This window comes from Tenrec ecaudatus, chromosome 3 (genome assembly GCF_050624435.1).
Source record: "Tenrec ecaudatus isolate mTenEca1 chromosome 3, mTenEca1.hap1, whole genome shotgun sequence".
In the NCBI taxonomy this organism is placed as follows: domain Eukaryota; kingdom Metazoa; phylum Chordata; class Mammalia; order Afrosoricida; family Tenrecidae; genus Tenrec; species Tenrec ecaudatus.
The window spans coordinates 137122585-137136408 of record NC_134532.1 but is presented as its reverse complement, the minus strand read 5'-3'; the positions used below and the strand labels follow the sequence as shown (position 1 = coordinate 137136408).

Here is a 13824-nt window from a genome sequence, read left to right as displayed (position 1 = left end):
GATTGTGATAAGAGCTGTAAAAGCCCCCAATAAAATTATTTTTAATGAGTGTTAACTTAAAGCTACTTTGTTATTTTGCATACCAGCTATGATTGTGCACCAGTATTTTCTTATGAAAAGATTCTACTCTAATCGGGATTATGGAACATATGTAAAACACTATTATAAAATACTCATGAAGCTAAAATATGGCATTTTTACTAGAATGCAACATGACATTTAGTGATACTGCTATTATACAGTACCCACTGTAAGCGGAATAATTACAACCACGGGCATTAATTCATTCTCTTTCTGTCTTAGAGATTTTGAAATATTTAAAATTTTTCTTGTAAAATTATGCAACACTTTTTTCCTGTTATTTAACTCTTGCATTTTAAAAATTGTCCTTTCAGTATTTAAGAAATTAAATGAACCTTAAGGGAAGAAATGTTGGGGGAAATGATTAATAAAGCATACTAAAATTCTTAAATGCTACAATGAACAGATATCAACATGAAAACCAATATGATTTGACTCCGCTACCCATTTGTTCTCTTGGCTTTTATTGGTGAATTACCTGCTGTCTTAGTATTCCCATTGTTATTTATTCAGCAGCGACAGTATCCATACAAGCTTTTAACTTGTTGCTTGTATTTCACAGAAGTTTGTGTATTTTCCAAGTGCCATTCTCCGTAGAAGGGAAGAAACGTTTTTCCATGTCAGTGATTTTCCACCGATAGGTTTCAGAATTTACTTTAAGTCATGCAATTAATCATTAAAGACCTATTGTCAACAAAGATATAGTTACGTTTTGAGGAAAGTAACTTGTGAGGAAAATAAAATCTCTCACCTGTAGAAATGCATATTAATGCATGCATTGAGAGCATTAAAATATGATTCAGTACACTGAAATAAAGTAGATAGTGCAATAGATCTAGTGTGGCCTGGCTTGGAATTGGGAATGAGGAAACATTTCACTCTTGAAATTATTAACAACCTTGGAGGCACTCACTGCAAAGTCACATCCTGAGCCAGATGTAAACGCTGCTTGGAAGCTCACAAAGGTGTGTGTCCTCACTTTCCCTTGGGCGACTTCCTTAAATACAGCCAAAGGATTCAGCACGGGGCTTTAAATTGTATTTCCTGGACATGACACCCATACATCCATCACTTCTGAGAAAATATTTTGATTCAGAATTGATGACTTTATCAGCAATTTACAATTGTTTTTGCTCTAGTGAAATAAAAACTTGTCTTGGCTGACTATATTCTAGAAATGGTTGCAGACTAAATGCAGTAAAGTGTTTCTTTAGGTTAAAAAATTAAGAAACAATTCAGCTTTATTTCCATCTTCCTGGATGTTTCTGGAACTCCTCGGGTATATTTCGTATATTTCAGGGGAGATGATACCCATGATGGGTATTATTATTTTTCCTACCCATCAAGTGCAGGTTCCAGGGTGCAGGATGCACTCTGTACGGGCTGCTTTCTGTCAGACATCACCCACTGAGAATGCGTTCAGCCAGCAGTAACTGGGGAGAGAGAAGGTTTTATTGATGCATTGAGAAATCCCAGTGAACAATTCCAAACAGCACTCATTTGGTTCATTAATAATTAACTTTTAGCTCACCATAGCTTTTTCTTGTTTAATGCTTTCTTGACCATACGGTTTTTATCCTTTATTCTTTTCAATTTATTTTTAGATTCTAGAATGATAGTCCAGTTTTTTCTATGTAATTAAATGATACTTTTTTCCTGGCGGTCACAGTCTGTCCAGGACATGTAGAATAATGCATGTTGACTAACATACACTTGACCATCTGGAAAACACACAAGGAGACCAAGCACAAAACTGACTCCCCCTGTCATTCAGGGATAACCAGCATTAGAACGCAGATTTATATTCATCTAGCATTTTATTTATTTGGCTAGGTATCAATATGAAAATCGAGATACTGTTTATAAACTCTGTATTTGTGTTTATGCAACTAAAATATATTTTAAATAGTCTTCACAGTAATATTTCAATAGCTACATAATATTCCTTCGCAAGGAATATTATCAGCATTCCTGAAAGTACTGTTTCTAGCATTTCTCTAACATATTTTAAAATTCTTTTAAAATGTGTTCATCAAAATATTATTTTTCAAATTATTGTTTTGTACTTATCAGAGGAGTAGAGCTTTTTATTTGGTTACTGGATATTTCTTTGTCTTTATTGAATTAACTGTGTACACTTGAATGCGTGTTTCTACAGGCTTCTTTTTAATTTTAGATTTAGTTTTCTTGTTGTCTATTAAAGTCATTTTACTTTTTCAAAAGTTCATCATCTCAAGTAAATATTACAGTGAATCTACTTATGGGGCATATAAAACATATATTGACACTTCAAATAAAGAAGTTATCAAAATATTATATAAATACTTTTGATTACATATAAATAGGTTTAATTGAATGACATGACCTATTTAAGAGAATCCAAGCCCATTGTCATCAGGTTAATTCTGACTCATGACATCATTAGTTAAATGAAAATCATAAATTCTTGGAAATGGTAACAATAGCACCAAATATACAACATATTTAACATCTGGAGTATATACAATTTACTGATATGATGTCCTGTAGAGTTCATGCAAAGCCACCCTCTTCCAACTGGTATATTTAAAAAAAGACATAACAAAAATTTAAAGTAAATATTTATGGTGAGCAGAATTTTAAATCTGTGTGTATGTGTTTGGAAGTAGTTACACATTGGGCTACTAACCAGAAGGTCAGCAGTTTGAAACCACCAGTCACTCCTCAGGAGAAAAGTGGGGCTTTCTACCCAGGTAAAGAGCTGTAGTCTCAGAAACCCACAGAGGCAGCCCTACCCTGTCCTGTCAGTCTGCTACGAGTCCGGTCAACTCCATGGCCCTGAGGATTGGTTGGTTTGCTTGTTTGCTTTTATTACACTCTAATCTCTGTGGTAACTGAATATTAGGGTTGCTTTTTCCAATTCTTACCTTAGATCCTTGCTGCTGAAATAATGTTAGCCTCACAAATAATTAAATGACAAAACAGAAGCCACGTAAATTGCTAACAAAGAAAGTGAAACCTGATCATAGTGAAACAGACTAAAAACCAATGCTCTAGACCCATTCATTTGGTGAGTTATCAATTTAATACATGTCTTTAAATTTCAAGGCACAGTACCAGGCTCTTATAACTGAGAATGTTCAGCACCAGAATGGATGAACTCTCCCTTTAGCAATCACATATTTTTAATTCAGCATATCCAGTTCATGCTTATAGATGTCTCCAAATCTTCTCATTACAGTCTTAGCCAGGAGTCTGTTTCCATCAAGACTCCTAGATGTTTTCCCACATTGTTTTCCCTTCTCCTATTAATATGCTGAGAGACAAGATTTACATGCATGGATGTAATCCACAGACGAGGCTTCATATCTGTGTGATTGACAGTCTAAATGAGATTCAGGGTCAGACGCATGGCCAAGCTGGCAGAGATAAAGAATCAAATGGAAAGTCAGAGAGAATGGCTAGTTGCCCTCCTCATTCTCTCTCCCTATTCTCAGGCAGAAGCAGACTCTCATTTCCAGGCCGTCTCTGCCTGGGCTGGGAGGGACACAGCAGGATATTACTGTCGGAATTGCTAAGCATCCTTCAGGCAAAGGCAATAATTAAGATATTCTGATTTTAAAAAGGTTTTTCTTTTTCTCTTTTTTGGGCCCTATACTGTGAATCAGAATAAATTATTTTGTACTATGCCATTCCCCAGTGAATTTTCCCCCTTTGTCATTTAGTGATCTCTGACATAATATGTGGATGCACACATATGCATATCCATTTGCAGTATATTTGTAGCCATGTACAATGTATAGTTTTATTATTCATTGTTTTGTATGTGAGGAAGATTTAGAACCTCCATTAAAAAGTGGAATTGAAAAACGATGGAATTTTGCCACGAACTTTTTGATGCTCTCTTGTATATGGATCAAGACAAAACCAAACCAGACTCACCACCATCGAGTCAGTGCTAGCTCATAGCTACCTCTGTGGGTTTCTGCAACTGTAAATATTTATAAGGAGTAAAAAATCCAGCCTTTCTCCCTGGAGCTACTGGTGGTTTCGAACTGCTGACCATGTGAATCCCCGCGCAATGTGTAACCATTATGCCACCAAGGTGCCAATGGATCAAGGCAGGGTAACATTTTTAAGCATGTGTATATGTGTGACTAATTCGCACACACCTGATAGATATAACCTTTATGAGTCTCATTTAATTTCATGCACCCTTTTGGCAATGGGAGAGGTGTGAGTCAGTTAAACAAAAAAGGATTGTTATTTTCAGTATTTCTATTTTAATGTATCACATTGCGACTATTTTTAGGCACATAGTTTATTTTAATTCACATATTTATACTATTTCTCACTCACTCCTAGCCATCAATTTGATTCTGACTCATAGTGACCCTATGGGACAGAGGAAAACTGCCCTTGTGGATTTCTGAGGCTGTAAATCTTTATAGGTGCAGAAAGCCTCGTCTTTCTTGACCTGCTATACGTTGTTGTTAGGTGCTATGGGTTCAGTTCCGCCTCCTAGCGACCCTGCACTGTGTACAACAGAAGAAAGCAAACACCACCTGCTCTTGTCCACCCTCCTCGCTGTACTTGGAGTTGAGCCTATTGTTGCGGGCACTGGGTCAGTCCAGCCCGCCGACGGTCTTCCTCTCATTCACCGTCCCTCCTCTGTGCCTAACATGATGTCACTCTCTGGGAACTGGTCTGTCCTGCCAACATGTCCAAAGTATGTCAAACCAGAGCTTGCCATCCTTGCTTCTAAGGAGCACTCTGACTTGACATCCTACAGGGAAGCTTTGTTTTTGGTTGGTTTGGGGGCAGCCTGTGGCACTTTCAATATTCTTCCTCAGCGCAAGGATTCAAACACTTCGATTCTTCTTTGGTCTTCCTTATTCAGTGTCCAGCTTTCACATGCGCAGGACGTGATTGAAATATGGCTTGCGTCAATACACATCCTTTTTTTCTCAATATGTTTTTCAAGAGGTCTGGATGTTGGCACAAGCACTGTGTATCCAAGCAAGATGAAATCCTTGGCAACTTCAATCTTTTTTCCACTTATGGATGTTACCGATTGATCCAGTTGTGTGGATGTTTGTCTTCTGGACATTGAGTTGTCTTCTAAACTGAAGGCTGCAGTCCTTGATCTCCATCAGCCAGAGTGCTAAGTCCTGCTCACTTTCAGCAAGCAAGGTTGTGTCATCTGCATGTCACAGGTTGTTAATAAGCCTTTCTTCTGTCCTGATACCACCCTTTTCTTCACATAAACCAATTTTTCAGATTATTTGCTCCATGTAGATTGAGTAAGCTATCCTATGTAAATGTTATGTCTGTGTAAGTATGTGAGTATGATTAAAACCACAGAGGTTCCAGAGCCCACTCATTGTCAAGAAGTCAAATAGCAAATATAAAACAACATTGTGATTCTAGGTCAGTTTTCTCTCACTCTTGAGCCTATACATTTTCAGCTATACATGATTAAATGTAGTGATTGACCTAGGAGAAGCCTAGAGGCAGAAGTTTCCCTAGTAGTGAGATGCTCTCTGTGATAGGAGAAAGCTAGATCCTCCTGTTAATGAAGGAAGTTTTTACATATTGAGACGTGTTTAATGTCCTCTCTTGGTACCTCTCTTTCCCCTGGTAGTTTTAAAGCTATTCCACTACTCGGATACCAATTCTATAGTTATGTCAATGTGTGGGAAATTGTACTTCTTAACTTAGGGCACTTGCTTTAAAGACAGGAGTCCTCAGTTCACTTGGCTGGAGGCCTTCGAACCATGTGTGAATTAGGTTGGGGGTGAAACGCCAAATACAAAACATGTTGGGTGGTTTGGTTAACAACCCGTGGGCTTCGCACACAGGCAGGCATTCAGGTTCACTTAAAAACAAGTAATCAGCAACAGATTAACCAAACAACACTTCTATAAGGATTACTGTAGCTCAAGTAATCAGCAAGCACTTGGTGAAAATGAAAAATTGAAGAGATCATGTTAGCACCTTAGAGGACAGTGTCATGGAAACATGATCAGGATTCTGTTGGATATTTACTGGTCCACTTTCTTAATCATTCCTTCTGTGAAGGACACTTAATTTCCCAGACCGTGAACACTGAGACACATCTTCATCAATGTGCCTTTGATGAATAAACGACCAGAAAATATAAGGAAAATTATGTCTCAGTACCAGATGGAAGACCATAAAAGATTATCATTCATTGGTTCCTGGACATTGCTGGGTAAATGGAAATGCTCAATGAGAAATCCTAAGAAATTAAACTACTGGCTTGAAATGTCTAGCATTTCAAAATTGATACTAGAGATTATTTTTAAAATTTAAGGTCACGTAGATGGTTCTTTGAGGGAAGAGTATGAGAAACCATCCATCTTTTGCAGGAAGTCCCAGCAGGCTTGTTCTGGAGCTCTCTCTCAGACGTGAGGTCCTAAGGTTGTTGACTGTACGTCCTTGCCCTTTGGTTCCCTGCTGGCTCTCCTGAAGGTGATCTGGGCAAAGGAGTTTTCTCTCCCAAGATAGGGAGAAGCCTCTAAGTTTCTTTTCATATGTTTCCTTTCCCCCACTTCAGGACGTCCTACTGTGTGTGTCCTAAGCAGAGCTCAGACTTGTTTTAAATTAAAAGTCAAGTGACCTGGGCCATGTTTCCAGGTTCTCCTTTCATTTGGTTTATGCTCTTTTCTCCCTGTTCGGCAGCTCTGTGTTTCTGGATTGGATTATGAGTTAATGCAGTCTATGGATTGTTGCTAGGAACACACACACATAAAACAACAAACAAACAAGCCTTGTTTGAGGAGTGACATTTGTTTTCCAGCTTTCTCCTGGAAATATGAGTCTTTCCTTTGAAAGCACATGTCCCCATGCCCCTTCTCCAACCGCACCAACTCTCTCCAGCTCTTGAGGTGAGCCCAGTAGTGGTGGTACCGGTACATTGGGCATACTCCTTAGCGTGCCCTAGGAGGCCGAGGACCAGACCCTGGCTGAATGCACACTCACGCTTTCCTCTCGCCTTCCACAGGTGGTGATCGAGTTCGGATGACAGCACATCATGAGAGCTACCTCCTCATGGCGAGCACCCAGAATGACATGGAAGACTGGGTGAAGTCCATCCGCCGAGTGATATGGGGACCTTTTGGAGGAGGTAAGTGAACTTTAAAAGGAGGAAGGGAGTCAAACCTATTCTTTCCTCTCTCACAGCAGTTCCTATTTTAAAATGGATAAATGTTAAAATAAATACCAAATGATTCAATATTCTTGTTTGATGCATCATTCCTAGAGGTTAATTTAGATTAAATAGTATTACTATCTAACCTGCATCCATGACTACATTATAAAAAAGATTTTTTTTAATTTTAGATTTTAAAATTTCCCCAAACAATTCACAGTTTAGTATTTGATATTAACAATGAACAGTTTATGATTTTGATGCTAACTTTCCTAGTTATATATGTGTGAGTGCACTGATGGAAAAGGGATAAAGCATGGGGCTGGGAACCACAAGGTCAGCAGTTTGAAACCACCAATGGCTCTCTAGATGAAAGCAGAGGCATTCTGCTCTCATAAAGAGTTACAATCTCAAAAATCCACAGGGGAAATGTTACCCTGTCCTTTAGGGTCACTATGAGTCAGAGTCAAATTGATGGCTATGAGAGCATTATGGTGAACAGAATGTACCCGATAAGAATATGCTAAAAGGGGGTATGAGAATAGAAGGAGGAAAAACGTAAAAGATGTGATATTGGTCTATCACAGCATTTAAAGTATTATACAATCATGATTATTGCACAATTATATGAGCAGAACAAATAATAATGGGGTTTTAAATTCAGGAAAGATATATACTAGGGTTGTATCCTTTCATCATGCTTATTCAATTTATATGCTGAGCAAATATTCCAAGAAGCTGCTCAAGATTGAAAGGAATGCGGTATTAGGAATGGAGGAAGTCTCTTTAACAACCTGGAATATGTAGATGATAAAACCTTGCTTGGTAAAACTTAGGACTTGAAGCACTTATTGATGATGGTCAAAGACTTCTGCCTTCAGTATGATTATAACTCAATGTTAAGAAAATGAAAATCCACACATATGAACCAATAGACAACATCATTACAAATAGAGAAAAGAATGATGTTGTCAAGGACTTAATTTTACCATGGTCTTCAATCAAGATTCGTAGGTGGGTAGTTAAGAAATCAAACAAAAGTCTCTAGTACACAAGATCTCTTCAAAGGGTTCAAAGTAGATCTGTCACGTTGAGGTCTAAGTTATCTCTAACTTAAGCCATAATATTTTCAGTCACCTCATATACATGTGATAGCTGAACAATGAATAAAAAAGAACCAAAAAAATCAATGCATTTAAATAATGCGTGACAAAGAACATAACCATAGACTGTCTGCAGAACTAGCAATCAATCTTGGAAGAAGTACAGCAAGAATGTTCCTTAGATACAAATATGATGAAATTTTATCTCATGCACATTGGAGAAAAGATTATTGTATTTGAATATCATTGAAACTGTTAAGGGTTGTCTGTTTGTTGGGCTTCACTATTGATACTATATAATTCTTCTACTGGGGTTAATTGTTTAATGTGTCTCATCTAGCCAAAGTGTTTAACTCTTACCTAATGACCTTTTCCTGCATGGGTCTGGTAAGAAGGTGGAGGAAATCCTGGAAGGATTCCCCTGTGAGAAAGTGTAAACTGGATTACCTGCAATGCCATAGGGCTGCATATCAGACGAGCCTTCTCAGATGCAAGAAAAAGGACCCCATTACCGGCAAGAACCAGGAGTAGAGTGTATCCTGAGGACCCAAGATCCCTGTGCAGTGAACCTTCTGGATCTAGAAGACACTTGTAACCTCAGAGGAGCAGCAGAAGAATCAAGAACCAGAAGATTGAACAGAGCAATAGGCTTCCCAACCACAAAGCAAGCAAAGTGTTTTTGTGCAGGAGGCTGCCTTGTGGAATAGGTGCCTTTGGGAACTTAACTTGCTGAGCCAAGGAAGTGGAGCTTACTGCCTTCAGCAGAGTCATACTGGATTGGGTTGCCTCTAGGCACTTAATTCAGGGTGCTGGGTTTGCTGACTCTCGGAGTTTAATCTGAATGCCTTCGGGTTGAAGCTTACAGCAGAACCGTATGTCCCTTAGGGCATTTATTAGCAGAACTGAAAGAATTGTACAATAAGTCCTGCTAAACAACTCAACCCTGAGCATTTCTCACTGGAATAGCAACTTGTTAATCACCAAAGGACAGATTTTGTCTAAGACCACTACCATACAACATTTTCCCTGAAACTAGACAAGATGCTACACCCCCCTCTTAAAAAATCATTTTATAGGGACTCCTACAATGCTTATCACAATCCATACATTCATCCATTGGGTCAAGCACATTTATTCATATGTTGCTATTATAATTTTCAAAACATTTGCTTTCTACTTGAGCCCTTCATATTAGTTCCTTATTTTCCCCTCCCTCCCTGCTCCCTGTCCCTCATGAACCCTTGATAATTTATACATTATTATTTTGTTACTCTTACTCTGTCCGACGTCTCCCTTCTCCCACTTTTCTGTTGTCTGTCCCCCAGAGAGGAGGTTAAATGTAGATCCTTATAATCGGTTCTCCCACTCCACCTCACCTTCGTTCCACCCTCCTGGTACCACCACTCTCACCACTGGTCTTGAGGGGTTCATATGTCCACAGGGATTCCCTGTGTTTCCAGTTCCTCTCTGTACCGGTGTACATCCTCTGGTCTAGCCAGACTTGCAAGGTAGAATTGGGATCGTGATAGTGGGGGGAGGAAGCATTTAGGAACTAGAGGAAAGTTGCATGTTTCATCATTGCTACCCTGTACCCTGATTGGCTCGTCTCCCCCCCACCCCCCCGTGACTTTTCTGTAAGGGAGTGTCCAGATGTCCCCTATCATCATACATGTTCAACATTATTCTGGAACTCTTAGCCAAGACTATTAGACAGCAAACATAAATCAAAGGAACACAATTGGGCAAAGAACAAGGGAAACTCTCACTATTTTCTGATTATATGATTCCCTATGTAGAGAACTCCCAAGAATCCACAAAAATATTGTTGCAAAAAATTTATGGATTCTGAAAAGTTGCAGGATACAAGATTAACAAGCAGAAATCAATTGGAATCCTGAATCACAGCAGAGACCAGTCTAAAAAAGACATTAAGGAAACAGTATAAGTTACAATAACCAGACCAAAAATGAAACATGTAGGAATAGACCTAAGCAAAGAAACAAAGGAGCTCCGCAAAGCAAACCACAGCATACTATTATAAGACAACAAAAAGGGCCCACAAAATCGAAGGCTATCTCCTGCTTATTGTGACAATATTAATACTTGCTAAAGAATCTCTACATGCAAACAATACCAATTCAAATCTCAAATGCATTCTTTTAAGAAATGGAAAACTAATGACCAATTTCATATGGAGTTGAAATAAACCTAGAATAAGCAAAGGACTCCTTTAAAATAACGAGATAGTAGGCCTCCCACTTCATGACCCTAACACCTTAAAAGCTGTGAGCAGCCAAGCCCCCACCAGTAGAGAAAAGGATAAAAAACGATGGAACATCCGCCCAATGGAACACTGCGACTTTCAAAGATAGCGAGGAAACGATAGCGCTCCTCATGACCTGGAGAGACCCAGAAACCATTATGCTGAAGGAAATTTGCCAATCACCAAGGGACAAATTTTGTCTAAGTCTGCTACCATAAAAATAAAAAAGGCAGACTTCTGTTCTCAAGTCATCTAATCTTCTATTCCAGTTTCCCAGGCAATGAGGGAGTGGGCCTGTCTAGAAGAGCTCACAAACCACACAGCACACTCTTATGCTACATCTTAAAACCCACTTCCACGGTGGAGGCCTCATCTCAAATGGGTCAATTTCCCATGATGCATAAATTAGGAAAGGTCTAATCAGCTCCTGCCAAAATCAACTGACACGCCAAAGTAATGGGCATGCCTACAAGAGTCATTAGTGAACTTACTGGAAACCCAAGAGGCGATGTTGTAGAGAGCATGTCCGTCCTGGAGAAGGCAGCTACTCTTTGGTCAGTGGATAAACTGAGCATGACAGCATGCACCTGTGGGAAAAACACTCAATATGAAGTACATAGACCACCAATGGGAGAATAAACTCAGGGCTACTTTCCTCTAATCGGGCACTTTTGACTTTGTATTCAGCTCTTGGCGACCCAGGCCAGGTATTTAGACAACCAGGATTTTAGACTGTAGACCACATCCTTCATAGACCAGAGGAGAAAAATCAGATATAAGCTAACTAGACTCTACCTTAAACACCCTGGTCAGATTAAAGGAACTTAAATACTCTCATGGCCTTAAAGCTGAAATGCCCAGTGTGAGAAAAGGCAGGTGACTTCCATCACAAGGATATGGATACGTGAGTCACTGGTCTTTGATCCAAACATCTTGTCTTGAGGGTGTCCAAGAAGTGAAGTACCCTATATTTGCTCTGTGCAGACGCCCTCTGCCTTCTGAGGACATGCATAATCTAATCCTGCCTTTGACAAGGCGCATTACTGACAACTTTGCCTTATTATAAGCATCAATAGTGTCCAGCCATGTAAATGGTTCATCTATAAAACTCAACAATCCACTCATTTTAGTCAATAAACCTGCCCTGTGCATCTATACTTTCTTTTTGTTGACAGTGTTTTAAATTCTATACTACTGTCTAAATGAATGGCAATACCAATAAAATAACCATCTGTCCCATGGGGATAATTTAGTGTCCTTTAACAAAATTAAAATGATATTTTTAGAGGGAACCAGGGATATAGATAATCCACAGATATAGGAATGGATTTTGATATTGGATTTAATCATACACCTAATCTAAGAATAATGAGTTTTTATGCTATGGCCTTGCTCAATATCCATTCCACGAAGTGATCACAATAGCAATATAAAGGATGAAGAAAGCAGATATTGCCCGACTATACAGAAAGAACAGTGTCTGGGGTCTTAAAGGCTGGTCATAAAACAAACAAACTACTATGTGAGACACCAGCTAAGTCTACCTGAAGCAAGCACACCAGCCTGTATGATCACAGAAAGATAGATAGTAAAATCCAAATCTGAAGGGAGGAATAGTATTAGAGTCTAAATTCTGAGCACCGTTTGCATAAGGCTGTGAAAGACAGTGAAAGCCCCAAGCCCTTTGCATTAAGGGTTTAATTAACCTCTGGTTAATTAAGTCTCTGGTGAATTCCCTCTGACTATGGCACAGATGAGACAGGCCTTGTTATCAAATAGAGATTACTGTAGGGTGGATGAATGCAGTTGTAGTGAGGTTATCATTGATCTCCCTTGTCATTCAAAGTATAATTGCTTCATTTTTTTAATATCGTCTGTTTTGTGTTCTATTGAGGTTTTTCTCTGTTTGATTTTACCATTGCTGTTGAACCATGTGTTTGTCTTTTGTCTTGATTGTGTATGTTTTACTGATTATGAAACTCAGATTAGATAAACCTATAGAGACAGCAAGGACACTAATAGATTCAAAGGGACATAGCGGGGAGGGGGGGCGTGAGGGAGTGGGAAGCTAACAATCAGTATAAGGAAAAAGAAATGTCCTGTAAATCATTGTGGTAACCGTTGTCCAACTCTTATGAGTGTGGCGGGAAATGTATGATTTCTGAATTGTATGTTGGTGAGACTTAAAAAGAAACAGACTAATGTGAAAAACGTGTAAGGTTTTCAGTGAGTACTTCTCTGAAGTTGGAGCCCATTCCTTCATCATTGTCTGTTCTTAGTCTGGAAGCTCCACTGAAACCTGTTCACTCTGGGGGACCCTGCTGGCATGTGAATTACCAGTGACACAGATTCCAGCCTCACTATGACAAACCGACAGACAAATGGAAAGAACTAAAAAAAAAAAAAATCAGACCTCAATTTTCAATATGGCAATATTTTGTGGGCAAATTATTGAATGATACAGAAAGCATGAAAGGAAGGTGGAAAGAATACACATTACTATACCAAAAAATATTCACATTCAACTATTTCAAGAGCTAGCATCTGAGCAAGGACCAATGGTGCTAAAGGAAGAGTCTCAAGCTGCACTGGAGGCACTGGCCTAAGACTAGGCTCCAGGAATTGATGGAATACCAGTTGAAATGTTTCAGCCAGCTGAAGAAGCATGAAAGTACTTGACTGTCTATGTCAGGAAATATGGAAGACCATTAGTTGGCCAACGGACTGGAAGAGGACCATAATTGTACTAATTCTGAGGAAAACTGATCCATCTGATATTATTCTAGAACTAATCATTAATAATATAATAACATAACTTAATATTGCATGGTAGTAAAGTTTTGCCTAAGATCACCCCACAATGGTTGCAGCAGTCCATTGACAGGGAACTACCAGAAATTCAGGCCAGATTCAGAAGAGGACATAGAACAAGGGTTGTCATTGCTGATGTCAGATGGCTCTTGACTGAAAGCAGAGAATAACAGAAAAATGTTTACATGTGTTTTATTGACTGTGCTAAGGCATTTGAGTGTGTGGATCATAACAAATGATGGACAGCCTGGAAAATAATGGGAATTCCAGAGTACTCACAATGAAATTGTCCATACCTGGAGCTTAAGAGTAGTGCAAGCTGAACAAGGAAATCACTCATCATTTAAAATCAGGAAATGTGTGCGTCAGGGTTATATCTTTCACAGACATATTTTTTTCTTCATGCTGAGGAC

General features: G+C 38.9%; 1 protein-coding gene across 3 annotated transcripts in view; it reads left to right on the top strand.

Moving 5' to 3' along the window:
- The window catches only part of ARHGAP24 (Rho GTPase activating protein 24), a 597253-nt gene that overhangs the window by 498121 nt on the left and 85308 nt on the right, over window positions 1-13824 (top strand). For all 3 annotated transcript variants that reach the window (XM_075544073.1, XM_075544077.1, XM_075544075.1), the window contains one exon: window positions 7088-7210. In XM_075544073.1, the coding sequence (XP_075400188.1) occupies window positions 7088-7210 (123 nt within the window). The remainder of the gene's footprint in view (window positions 1-7087; window positions 7211-13824) is intronic.